Genomic DNA, 14,040 nt, shown 5'->3' with positions numbered 1-14,040 from the left:
AAGTAAAAAAAATTTATTTTAGTTTTCTTTCCTTTAATCCTTTTTATCTGCCGAAAACTTTTCTTTTTCTAAACTACAAATTTTTTTAAATGAAACCACGATCCTACTTTTCTTTCTTTTCAACCATAATCAAATTAACTTTCCACTTTCATCCACTAATTTCCTCAAACCATCATATATCGTTTGTCTCATATTATAAAAGGATGGGATTTGCAACTTATTCCAGATCTTCCAGTTATTTTTCTAAATTTGTCTTTCTATTTTGGGAAATATTAGGAAATAGCCAAATAAAACACTCAAATTAAGAAAATAGCAGGGAGAAAATTTTTTGTTGCAAAATAGCCATGGGCACACGTTGTCGGATGATGTGAAATACCAAAACTATCATTTGTTTGTTGCAAGATCAACGATATGTGAGATAGTTTCGTGAGATTTTTCAAAATAGCATGTAATATTTAAATTTTGCATGTTATATTTAACTAAAAGACATGATATTTTAAAAAACATAGTGAATTTTTAAGAAAAAACATTGTTACGTAGTGTTATTTTAAGAAAAAACATTGTCATGAAAAATTTAATCTGAATAGTAACTTTTTAAAAAGAAATCACATGTAATCTTAAAAAAAATCGTGTATTACTAAAAAATAATCATCTTTTTAAAAAAGAAATCACATGTGATCTTAATAAAACACGTGTATTATTACAAAATAACATGATAAAGACAGATATTCACATGTGATCTTAATTAAACACGTGTATTATTACAAAATAACATGATAAAGACAGATATTACACTGAATATAATGTTTTTTTCCGAGAAATACTATGTGTTCTTTATAAATAACGTGTAGTACGAGAAAAATACATGATAAAAAGAGATATATTATGCTATCACATGTAATTCGAAAAAAAAGCATGTTACAAAGGACATGTATGTTTACACATACTTTCCGACATGTTACAGACAGGTTACTGTAGCTCATGGTTAGTTTGTATATTTTTTTTGAATCCATGGTTACTTTGTATATATTCCCTTCTATTTTTTTGGTATTTGCTTTTTTTTTTTGGTGAGATTTTGGTATTTGCTTTTCTTATCATAATGTTTGCTTCGTCCTCTAAATTTCTTTCAAAATCATGTCCTCTAAACATTTTCTTAGTGTCTGTTAATACTTAATAGGTTTCATGGAAAGGATGGATTTATCACTCTCTAAAAATGAGAAAAAAGCAAGATGAAGAGTTTTAGCAGACATTTAATTGTTAAGGCTAAAGAACATGTCAATGTATTCTTAGTCTCTTTTGTTAGAATCTCAATTTTTAGATATCTTTCATTTTCAATTCTAAGAGTACATGTATACTCGCACCTTTGTATAACAGACAGTTATAGTTGGATGTAGGCCTAGGCGTTCGGGTATCTGTTCGGTTCCGGTTAGGTTCTGGTTCGGTTCCGGTTCTTTCAGTTTTAGAGTTTAGGATCCATATAGGAACCGAATAATTTCGGTTCGGTTCCAGTTCTGGTTCCGGTTCTTTCAGTTCTGAAGTTTAGGATCCATTTGGGTATTTTCTTTCGGATATTTTAGGTATTTTGGATATTTTGGGTATTTTTGGATATTTTTGAGTATTTTTTAGATATGTTAAGTATTTTATATAGATATTCCAAATATTTGTTGGTATTTCGGGTAGTTTTGGCTATTCGATCTAAAAATAACTAATATTTTTATATATAAACTCATATTTCAGATATTTTTGGGTACCCTAAATATTTTGGTTCGGTTCCGGTTCCGGTTCTTTCGGTTCTAGAATTTAGGATCCATTTGAGTATTTTAAAATTTTTGTTCGGTTCCGGTTCGGTTCTTTCGGTTCGGTTATTTTGCCCAGGCCTAGTTGGATGTATAAATTCCAGATCAAATATTTTCTATATATTTTGATCATTTTTATTACATCTTCATTTCTTACTTCTAAATCCTTTAATATTTACAAAAATCACAAATTTTTAACAATACCTTATGCTCCGACATAGCAGAGGTCATAATACTAGTAATTACATATAGACGAAGAATACAACCATAAGCGAAAAGTTGAACACAAATTTTTTGGGAAAAATCCAAAAAATACTCTGTCTATTTTCTATTTAGACATTTAATATCTTACTTTTTTTGTTGGAAGAAAATTGTTTCATTTAATTATATTTGGCCAAAAATACCTTATTTTTAAATTATTGGTAGTTTCAAACCTCTGATTTAACGGACGTTACAGTAGTATCAATAAACAACGTTAAATTATAACGAGAAAAATAGCCGAAAATACCCCATATGTTTATTTTTGGACTTTTAATACCCAACTTTTTGGTTGGAACAAAAATAACTCATTTAAAGGGACGATTGACGCAGAGACAAAAATGGAGCATCAAATTAGCGAATCGACAAAAGTCGATTTTGGCTCAGACAGAATAAAATAGATCGTTATCAATAGCCCTTGGTTTCAAAAAATTTACAAAACACCAATTGTTTACACGCTTATGCACGTGGGATAGTGCTCTTGACTTTTTTTGGCTAGAGAAATGAAGCGACATTGAGTAAATACTAGTCACATGATATAACATTTACATGAGACAAAAAGAAAAAGTAACGTTAATTGCTGTTTTTTTCAAACTAGGAAAATTTTAGCACGCTACAAATATATACTCCCTCCGTTCTTTAATAAGTGGTGTTTTAAGCTTCTAATTTTGTTTTTAAATAGATGATGTTTTCAATTTTCAATACAAAATTAATTACGTTTTTATTGGTTTTGACGATTTATATTCTGTAGATTGGTTTTTTATTGGTTGATTAAATAATAAATGATGTTTTAGTTAAAAAATAAACAAAAATTAAATGATTTCTTAATCTATGTGCATTCTCCTAAAACATTACTTATAAAAAAACGGAGGGAGTATTAGAAAATTTTAACATTTGTATACATGTAAACACATGTATAGAGCATTAAAAATAATGATACTGTTATGTTATTGGATCTTTGTATACTTGTATAGAGCGTTATTAACATTTGTATACATGTAAACATATATATATATATATATATACATATATATATATATATATATATATATATATATATATAAATCATTATTAACATTTGTCTGCATGTAAACACATGTATAGAGCGTTGTTAACATTTGTATATATGTAAACACGTATATAGAGCGTTATTAACATTAGTATACTTGTATAAACGCTACAAACATAAATACAATCACTGTATCCCGAACCGTTGAACAGAGCAAGTGAATAATGCATTGTAATTGGACATTGAAATATCATTGGAGTCATAAATTTCATCCAATTTTTGATAGATTTTCACCGGTTTTTGTCGAGTTTTTATCGGATTTCTTCGAATTATCACCGGATCTTCACCGGATTTCGTTGAACTGTCATTATATTTTCATCAGTTGTTGTTAAATTATCACCGGAACTTTAAAAAATTCATCATAATAGCAACACTAATTATGTTGAATTTAAAGTGTTGCTATTATAGTGTGGTGCTCTGTTTGATCTTGGCTCAATATAAATGATGGCGGTACACGAGGAAGGTAACATATAAGTTAGATATATTGATCTATAAAGATTTTTAGATATTCATATACAACATATTGATGTCTCATGTATTAATCCATATCATGTCGAATGGAAACACGCGGGAGGCTATTTCTGGCAAAAAGAGGGGCTAAAATTTTCTTTGTTTTGGGTTCCGACAAGAAATAATAAAAAACTAAATATAGTTCAGATCTTTGTCTCTCAGCCAATTATCTCTTTAAATATTTTTGTCTAAGAAGCCCTTATTTTTGAATTATTAGTAGATTCAAATCCGTGACTTAACAGACGTTATAGAATCAGTAATCTGCGTTATATTTTAACTTCAAGTGTATAAATAAATATATACAATTTTTATACAAAATTTTATAAATATATTGTTTGATCTGGTGGTAACACGTATGTTATTAACCCGCATAGTACTTCTTTTGATGTCATATTTTCTTTAATGATATACATACAAATTTAAATCATTTTCTCCACTCCTACAAATTTAAATACATCATTTTCTTTACTCCTACAAATTTAAATAAATTATTTTCGTCACTCCTAAAGGCATCGTTGGAGTTAGAAGAGTTTCTGTGATAGAGATCTTTGATGATGGAATGCAACTATTCTGCAATTAACATATGAGAGATTGGGACAAAGATGACGACGATGATGGATTTGTCATTTTTGTGGTCGTGGAGTAGCTAACTTGCGCAAGTGGAGAAGAATTTAGGTAAAAGTAGAGAGATGAAAGAAATAGTGTGAGAAGGATGGAGTTTTGATTGTATTAACGCCAGTATTATTAAATAAACTACTTGCTACCACTAGACCACACCAATATATTTGTAAAACTTTGAATAAAAATTGTATATATCTATTTATATACACATTGTATATGGTTAACATTTAACATCGTTAAATGATTTTGTAATATCCTTTAATGATTGTTAAGTCGCGGACTTGAATCCACCAATAATTCAAAATAAAGTACTTTTAGATAAATATATTTTAAATGAAGTATTTTTCTTCCAAGCAAAAAATTGGGGTATTAAAATTCCAAAAATAAATAGATTGGACATTTTTCGACTATTTCCCTATTATAACTTAATGTCGTTTACAAATACCGTAACGTCTGTTAACGACCGTTAGAACAGAGGTTTGAATCTACCAACAATTTAAAGATAAAATATTTTTTGGCCGAGAAGAATTAAATGAAGTATTTTTTTTCCAAACAATAAATAAAATATGAAAAATCCAAATAAAAAATAGATGGGTATTTTTCCGGTTTTATTCCAATTTAAAAACCTAAAAAACTAGTAATTTTTTTTTTCAAACAAAAACAGAAATGGCCCTAATTCAAGGGCTTGAAAATGCATTAAATGTTTTATCTGGGTTTTGTGGTTTCTTGATTCGTCATTACCAATTTACCATGAAGACTTAAAAACCTGACTCAGCTCTGCGTCACTTACGAGTTGGAATCTGACTTCCCAAGAATTTCTTCAGATTACATCGTAATTTTCTTTTTTTCACATATATCAACGATTCTTCTCTCGCTCTCTCTCTCTCTCTATCTATCAATCAGATTCTCCTTGTTTCTGCGTATTTCTTCGCTCTTTGTTTGAACAATTTCTCTGGGTTTTTGATTTCTGGGATCTGCTCCAAGAGGGTTTTCGAAATTAACAAGCTTTATCGGGTAAAATTGACTTTTTCATGTTCGTAAAGTTTATCAATTTCGTCTTCTAAACTCAAGTTTTCAAAAAATCAGACAATATTTCCTTTGATTTGTCTTAGCTTTGTAAGTCTGTGGTTTGGTTTTAGACTAAAACCACAATTATAAAGTAGTTTATGTCGGTGGTTCTTGTCAGGTTTCTTACACAAGCTATTGGTTGGTTTAGATTAGATTTATAGTTAAAGAGAAACCAATCCCACATTAGATGAAATGAAATTGAGTTGAAGAATGGTTTAATTCCATAGTGTTTACTGATATTCTTGTATAGAGAAGCTTCTTAATGACTTTGATGTTGAATTGGGACACAGGAAATGGATCATTCATCAAATAGATTTGGGAATAATGGAGTGGAATCGATTTTACCGAATTACAAGCTTGGTAAAACTCTTGGAATTGGATCTTTTGGGAAGGTGAAAATAGCAGAGCATGTTGTCACAGGGCATAAGGTTGCTATCAAAATCCTCAATCGTCGTAAGATCAAGAACATGGAAATGGAAGAGAAAGGTATACGAGCACCGTTAGTTCTAGATTGAGTGGTTTCTAGAACAAAAGGACTTGCCTTTGATAATTGAATGTTTCTGCTTATTGATATGTGTTTTAAAATTAGTTTTTAGTGTAGTATTTTGTGACTAGTTAGAGGAATTAAACATTCACGATGGCACCATTGGTTTTGCCGGTAAATTATCGCTTTGAGCCTTCTGTTCCTTTTTATTTATCTTAATGTATGTTTCTTCCTTACAGTGAGAAGGGAGATTAAGATTCTACGATTGTTTATGCATCCTCATATTATTCGGCAATATGAGGTAATAGAGACCCCAAGTGACATTTATGTTGTCATGGAGTATGTCAAGTCGGGAGAGCTCTTTGATTATATTGTTGAAAAAGGCAGATTGCAAGAGGATGAGGCTCGTAACTTTTTCCAGCAGGTTTGTTTTCTCTTACCACAACCAGTGTGTTCGTAGCTTATCATGTCTTCTCTGAGTTTGAGTGTTGTTTGCGTTTGACTCATATCCGAGCAGATAATATCTGGTGTAGAGTATTGCCATCGTAATATGGTTGTCCATAGAGACCTGAAGCCTGAGAATTTACTATTGGATTCGAGGTGCAACATTAAGATTGCAGACTTTGGGCTGAGTAATGTTATGCGGGATGGTCATTTTCTAAAGACGAGTTGTGGAAGTCCCAACTACGCTGCTCCTGAGGTATTCAGTTTAGTAAAGTTACTGAATTCTTTCTCACCCATGTCTTGTTTCTCTTATGAGTATCGTTTCTCTTACTACTGGTTGTAGGTTATATCAGGTAAATTATATGCTGGACCTGAAGTAGATGTATGGAGTTGCGGAGTGATATTGTATGCTCTATTATGTGGTACTCTTCCATTTGATGATGAAAACATTCCCAACCTTTTCAAGAAAATAAAGGTACTGTATGTTATACTTTGATATATAGCTTAAAGAATCTTCTTAATCAAATTCGTATTTATGTGAAGTAACTAGGTGTAATTTTCTCTTTAGGGTGGGATTTACACTCTTCCTAGTCATTTATCATCTGAGGCTAGAGACCTGATCCCAAGGATGCTTATAGTTGAGCCAGTGAAACGAATCACCATTCCTGAGATCCGTCAACACCGTTGGTTCCAGACTCATCTCCCTCGTTATCTTGCTGTTTCTCCACCAGATACTGTAGAGCAGGCTAAAAAGGTTGGTTTCAGCGCCATTTGGATATTAGAAGAGTCACTTGCGGTGATAGTAACAACTTCTCTTATATTTTGCAGATCAATGAGGAGATAATTCAAGAAGTGGTTAACATGGGATTTGACAGAAACCAAGTTTTGGAATCTCTTCGCAACAGAATACAAAACGATGTATGTAGTTTCCGTCGGTAATGCATTTAATCCCCATACACTAGTTTCCAATAGTCTTTGAAATACCACTTGCTACTTGTTTCAGGCTACTGTTACATACTACCTGTTATTGGATAACCGGTTTCGTGTTCCAAGTGGCTATCTAGAATCCGAGTTTCAGGAGACAACAGTATGTGTTTTTCTTTTCTCTCAGTTGATAGCTTTCCAACATTTGAATCTCAAAAGCGCCACGAAAAGGATGATTCTTTTATGACGTGATATAGTGAGCTGGTTAAACCCGTGGTTTCCCTTTGATTGTCGACTAACATTTTCACCTTTTCAATTTTACTCATCTAGGACAGTGGTTCCAATCCCATGCGCACACCTGAAGCGGGTGCTTCACCTGTAGGCCACTGGGTTCCTGCACATGTGGATCACTACGGGTTGGGAGCAAGATCACAAGTCCCAGTTGACCGAAAATGGGCTCTTGGACTTCAGGTTTGTTCCTGATTGCTGATTCTTTTTGTTCCTCACCCTAAAATCGTCTGAATGCAACACACAATCAGATATTTGTTTCGTCTTTCCAGGATCATCAAGTTATTTGAAATAAAATTTATTTTTCTTGTTTTCAATGAGTACTCTTTGCCTCTACATACCCAAATCAATACTCAATCTGTTACCATGCTATTTTGAACAGTCCCATGCGCATCCTCGTGAAATCATGAATGAAGTTTTGAAAGCTCTTCAAGAACTCAATGTGTGTTGGAAGAAGATTGGTCACTACAACATGAAATGTCGATGGGTTCCTGGTATTGCTGATGGTCAGAATACTATGGTTAACAATCAGCTGCACTTCAGAGATGAATCCAGCATCATTGAGGATGACTGTGCCATGACTTCACCCACTGTCATCAAATTTGAACTTCAGGTAACCGCAAACTCACACATATATTTGGATCAACAACATTCCTCGATGAAAATAAACAACTGCCTAGTTTGGTTTGGTAGGGTAATGAATCGATCAACGGTTTTACATTCCCAGAATTGTGCTGGAGCAAAGACTAAGATCTGCTGTTGTTATACCCCACTAGTATTTAGGTTTCTTGGTTATTTCTCAGTAGTTCACCAAAACTAAACCGGCTAGGCGTAGTAGACTAACCGTTTTCGAACAAGTGATTACATATTATTACACTTTCCTGAGTTCACTTTTGATTTTGAAACAGCTATACAAAGCCCGCGAAGAGAAGTACTTGCTAGATATCCAGAGAGTTAACGGTCCTCAGTTTCTCTTCTTGGATCTATGCGCCGCCTTTCTTACAGAGCTTCGTGTGATCTGACGCTTTTAACCATTTTGTTCAAACATTTTTTTCTTTCATGTTCAATGGTTTGTAATAGTAGAGAACATAATATAATATGTGGGTGCAGTGTTTACTTTGCCGGGTTACTTTTATATACCTGGATTCTAAGTTAAACTCTACTGTAACAGTAACTATCATTTCTTCTTTTTTTAGATGGTCTTTTAAGGTTTGATCATGTGTACATAACTTAGTTGTTTCCAAGATACACTCAGATTCTTAAATCTTGGCTACAAAACTTAGTCTATCTCTTGTATCTATATAATGAAAAAGAGATTCATTCAAACAAATTTATTTCTCCTCTGATGCCAATTTTATATGATGTTTATATCAGACATTATACATGTAATACTTCACTTTAAACATTGTATGCAAAGTCCATCAAAACTCCATTTCACAAAATTCGGACACCCAACTTAACTCTTTAGCATCAATACAAGATTTGGAACACGATATTAATCCAGAACATTGGAGAGCTACTTTGTGTGGACAACGCTTCTTGCAAAAGGAGCAAATAGGTCGAGACATATGATGATTGTTGGACATAACATCTATATGGTTAGCGCCGTCGGACAATAATATACCGGGCTTCAAGGATAAGTCCCCCCCAAACAAACACTGAATGTGTAGGGTGACACAACAGTAATCATCACACACATAAAACTGCTCCTTTGGATTTATTTTTCCCTCGCAAACTTCACACCAATACGTCGTGGTAATTGTCTCATCCCCATAAGAAAGAGTGAGCATATGCTTATCATACTTATACCTCACCTTATGAGGTAATGTAGGACATTTGAAACACAAAGCGAAGTAGTCACACTCAATGCAATTGAATGTTTCATTTCTGGAAAGATTTACTAGCTCTTTGCAAACCGAACAACTTCTTTGCTTCTCTCCCGGTTTGGATGTTAGGAATAAAGGATGCGAATGACTTGGATGGACTAGCGGCTCAGAAATTGTGGCGCACTGCACGTGTAGCATAAAACGACATCCTTCTTTGCTGCACTCATAGAAGAAACCAGCTTTGCACACCCAAGGACAAGCAGAACATGTATCTGATAGTCCATAACACCGTCATATCCGCCCACTAGAGTGAGTAGATGTGGATGTATCGGGTGATGTATTTTGCGAGAAAGTTTTGCACATTCTTCGTGGAGAATGAAATCACATTGCATACATGAGTAAAAGTTACCGATATAGACGGGAATGATGCACGCTTGACACATCTTATTCTGGTCGTAATCTCTGGTCGTGTTATCATCAAGTCTCAAATGATGATGTTGATGACTGAAATGTTGTATGATTCCATCACTTATCGTCACAAACGGCTCAACTTCTTCATCTTCAACTTCTTGGGGCTCTCCCTCAAGTTCTACACCATCCCACACATTGCTTTGTGTGGCACATTTCGAATGAGCCACATACGAACAGCCGTCATTGATACAAGAATAGCTCCCGTAATCATTGTTGATCTTTCAGCGAGAAACACCACAAAACCAGTTTCCTTGGACAAAAGAAGGAGTAAAAGAGATACGATGGTGATGTCGTGATATTTTGATGACATGTGGTAAGCTGAAACACCTTTGATGGAACACAAAGTCACAAGGGGGACATATATGCAAAGGAAAACTTGAATGTGTCAAGGCACAAAGGCTGCAAGTTAAAGAAGCCTGACTTGGAAACAGAGCAAGTGTATGCTCATGCCACTTCGGATGGTCTATAGACAAGACTGGTGGTTTCTTCGCACAGAAAAAATTAATAGCATAATCGCAAGCCAAGCAACAATAAAATATACCTCCGAGGTATTTATCACAACAATAGCATTCCCTAGTTATAAGGCTCCCTCTTGAAAAGACAAGCTTAAGTAGATGCTTCGGATGAAGTGGAGCCTTGTTATATTCTTTATGGTTTTCGCATTGCAAGCTTCGCAGAAAAAGTGCGTATAGCCTTCTGCTCCTGGTTGCCTAATTTTTTGCCAATTTAACGGAAGACACGTCCACTTGTTATTCGTGGGCCGCAAGACTTCTTCAATCACATGAATAATTCCTTCTTTAAAAGTTACTTGTGCGTGAGGGCAAAGTGAAGTGAGCTTCTTCAACTTTGAATTCTTTGAGATGGCAAGGGAGAATATTTTACGAACGAGTGATATGAGCTTCGTCGGTTTGGGTTCGAGACTCATTGTTTCAGCAACAAGAAACATAAGTTTTGAATGTATAGGGAATTTTTGAGAAATGAGGTCCATCTCCGGCGTGAGACTCCCTGGAGGTCCTTGAACATGTATGCTCACAGACATTTTTCTTTGTTTGAGTTCTATATTATTACCCTGTAGCTTGTGGATCTTGTATTTTTATATATGCATATTGGTATACCGCGGGCCTATATTTTTATTAAATAAAAATTAAAAATTTAATTTTTTTAAGATTATTTACACATAATCTACTGTTTTGTTTGATACATATAACGCTTAGTATGTTTTAAGTTTTCAATTTTAAAATATAGTAATTAAATAAAAACATACAGTTAATTAAGCAACACTATATAACGGATTTAAATATGAATATATTTTATTTTTTGTATTTTAGAGATTGACCCGTGGTACACCGCGGGTCAATTTTTTATAACTAAAAGATTGAAATTGTAAGTTGTATTTATTTTGTTAATACTTTTTGTTTTTTAGTATTTAAGATTGTACACATTATTGTATTTTGATTGTTAATTCTTAAATTTCATCCGAAGTATACCGTCCCGTATTAATATTTAACCAAACCCGTCCCACCATATAATCATGTCCCGTGATATTAAACATCATTTTGTTATTTTTAATAATATTTTATTTATAAAAAACATATAATTCGAATCAATTTAAAAGTTTGCTTTAAATGGTTTCTATATATATATATATAATTTTTTTATTGTTATAGAGTACAAATATTATAAACTTTTTATAGCATTTAAATATTATAAATACTTTAAACGTTTATAAAGTTTAAATATTTATAATGTTTAAAGTTCTTATAATTTTTTATAAAGTGCAAATATTTATAATAATTGAAACTTCATAAAAGTTCTAATATTATAAAGATTTAAAACGTTTTATAAAGTTTAACTTTTTAAATATCTCTAAAAATCTTAACAATATATGTTATGTTAGGTAAGAAAAGCTAGTAATTAGGAAGCATCTATTTATTAATTTTCAAAGTGACGAATTGTTATAGAAACATCATTGATTAGTTACAATATTTGTTAAGATTAGTTACAATATTTGTTAAGATATGTATTTCATAAAATTCTTTGAATTTTTTTTTTAATATCTGTAAACCCGTATGACCCATTGACCCGTTTTATAATGAATTGGTTAATGTGAGTGACGTGGAATAAATATGGTTATAATTAGATATTTGTAATGACATATATTGTAATTTCTTACAAAACTCAATGTTACAACTTATAGATGTACTTCCCAAATAATAGTATAGGATTTTAAGACAATTAAATCATGAGATCATCTCAAGTTTACAGGTTGTTTGAACACAAAGTCAACGATGGATTCAAAGATTGGAGATCAAAATTCATTAATATTACATTTTATATTAGAATTTTGTTACACTCTTCTATCCTCAGTCGATTAACTCGCCTGATTCAACAACAATAGACAGAAAGAAGTACACCGATTTAACTAGTTCCCCTCGAACAAAGGGTACATCTCGCGCCAAGACCACCCTTCACAAATATCCATGCACTAATAAATTACAAAAGAGATTTCAAGTGTTTAAACGAAGAGTGCTAATTCTCTCAGAACCCTCAGATAAAGAACCCTAATCTGAGAACCAACTAGAAAACTACAAAAGAAGAAGATCCTAGAAAGAACTTTATATGTCTTGTTCTGTTTTGTTTATAGTGGCAAAAACTTTACAATAGCCGCAAACTCAACTGTATTTAAATTGTATTCAAATTAGGTAATTCAGTTTTGTTCGTTAAACCTTAAAACTCATGGTTTGCATCTTTTAGACATCTTCCAGTTTTGGTTAAAATCTGTAAGACCGAAATGTTCGGAATGAACTGATTTTCGTAATCTTCCTATTTGATTGAGGCTTACTTTTTCTTCTTTTGTCTATCAAGTTTTTACAAAACTTTATATAATAAGATACACATGTAATTTATCATTAAATGTTAAATTGAGTAAAATATTTTAGTTGTAAAATCAAGATACTGTACTACAAAATTTAGGGAGATATATATTATTTTCCAAATATCTCTAAAATTATAAAATGAAATATCCTTATATATATATATATATATATATATATATATATATACCTCCGAGGTATTTATCACAACAATAATCGCAAGCCAAGCAACAATAAAATATACCTCCGAGGTTTTTATCACAACAATAGCATTCCCTGGTTTTAAGGCTCTCTCTTGAAGAGACAAGCTTAAGTAGATGCTTCGATGAAGAGGGTGTTTGATCTCAAGTGGAGCCTTATAACCAGGGAATGCTATTGTTGTGCATAAAAAAAACTGACCTAAAAAAAGAAATTTTTTATAAAATAATATACTTTTTCAAAAAGAATTTTAGATAAATACCAATTCCTTTATATATCCAGTAATAACCAAAAATGTTAACCAAAATTCAGATCTAACTAATTGGTATTCAAATATGAATATATAATTTGCAAATTTATTTAAGAATTCAGAAAATGATATTTAATATTTAAGCATCTACTTTACTTATATTTGAGACTCTTCAAATCTTTTGTGCACAACATATTAAATTCATAAATAAAATGTTAAAGTGGACTTCCAAAAATAAGACATGACATTAAAAGTCATTGACTATATAGAGTGGACAATCAATTTAAATATTTTACTTTTCTAATTATCTAGGTAACCTTTTAAATATGTAAATTATAAAAATCAACAAATGTCACAAACATGATATGCATTTAAGTTAAGTTAATAATGAGATAATATATATTTATTGACTAAATCTCACGATGGAACCATTTAAAACTCCATATCTCCATCTATTTATAATAACTCTTACCATCAATAAATATCAAAAAACACAAAACTCAAACCTCAATTATTCTTAAAACTAAAAAAAAAAAAAAAAAAAAAAATTGTAATCGAACAGAAAATTGTTAGGATTCCAAGACATGAAGTTTACAACATTGACACTGCTCGTGCTGGTGATAGCAATCGAATTGTCTCCAACGTTGATCAGAGCCACGATGGTTGAAGGTCCGACCGGAGATCAGAAAGTGACATGCAATGTACTTGATGTTATGATACCATGTTTACTACCGTTAACCAATAAACTGATTATGCCGACTCCACATTGTTGTCAAAGTAATGAGAGAACACGAAACGTGTTTGTGTCAATTCATAAAAGGCGGCGAGTGGTGGTCACAAGCACTTTTCAATTCTCCAAATGGTCAAAAAACTTGTAAAGCTTGTAATATTCCTTATCCTAAATGTTGAACCTCATGATGTCTAGAAATAGTTTTATTAATAATTATTGAGTGGATTTTT

General features: G+C 32.1%; 2 protein-coding genes and 1 pseudogene across 3 annotated transcripts; 2 read left to right on the top strand and 1 right to left on the bottom strand.

The window, feature by feature from the left end:
- The first annotated feature begins 4,954 nt into the window (after positions 1 to 4,954).
- LOC9311563 (SNF1-related protein kinase catalytic subunit alpha KIN11) lies at positions 4,955 to 8,688 on the top strand. Of its 2 annotated transcripts, none has more exons than XM_021025879.1 (11): positions 4,955 to 5,086; positions 5,613 to 5,808; positions 6,046 to 6,230; positions 6,324 to 6,506; positions 6,594 to 6,725; positions 6,819 to 7,004; positions 7,079 to 7,168; positions 7,254 to 7,337; positions 7,505 to 7,645; positions 7,845 to 8,075; positions 8,371 to 8,688. In XM_021025879.1, the coding sequence occupies exons 2-11, from the start codon at positions 5,616 to 5,618 to the stop codon at positions 8,482 to 8,484; spliced, it is 1,539 nt and encodes a 512-aa protein (XP_020881538.1). In that variant the 5' UTR covers positions 4,955 to 5,086; positions 5,613 to 5,615; the 3' UTR covers positions 8,485 to 8,688. The 2 variants fall into 2 exon arrangements, with proteins under 2 accessions (XP_020881538.1, XP_020881539.1); XM_021025880.1 differs by lacking the exon at positions 4,955 to 5,086 and adding an exon at positions 5,101 to 5,268.
- Positions 8,689 to 8,880: 192 nt separating this feature from the next.
- Positions 8,881 to 10,873, bottom strand: LOC9313227 (annotated as a pseudogene).
- Positions 10,874 to 13,509: 2,636 nt separating this feature from the next.
- On the top strand, positions 13,510 to 14,040 carry LOC9311562 (non-specific lipid-transfer protein 2). The gene is given in 2 exon segments (XM_021026384.1): positions 13,510 to 13,856; positions 13,858 to 14,040. Coding segments are annotated over 2 exon segments (324 nt in total). The 5' UTR covers positions 13,510 to 13,664; the 3' UTR covers positions 13,990 to 14,040.

This window comes from Arabidopsis lyrata (assembly GCF_000004255.2).
Source record: "Arabidopsis lyrata subsp. lyrata unplaced genomic scaffold ARALYscaffold_5, whole genome shotgun sequence".
Taxonomy (NCBI): domain Eukaryota; kingdom Viridiplantae; phylum Streptophyta; class Magnoliopsida; order Brassicales; family Brassicaceae; genus Arabidopsis; species Arabidopsis lyrata.
This window is presented reverse-complemented; position numbering and strand designations above follow the sequence as displayed.

Excerpts from the sequence above, each read along its gene's own strand:
- LOC9311563 (XM_021025879.1), top strand. The coding sequence starts at position 5,616 with ATGGATCATTCATCAAATAGATTTGGGAATAATGGAGTGGAATCGATT. Across the intron at positions 6,231-6,323 it reads CTCGTAACTTTTTCCAGCAG|ATAATATCTGGTGTAGAGTA; the intron begins GTTTGTTTTCTC and ends ATATCCGAGCAG. Across the intron at positions 7,005-7,078 it reads CTGTAGAGCAGGCTAAAAAG|ATCAATGAGGAGATAATTCA; the intron begins GTTGGTTTCAGC and ends TATATTTTGCAG.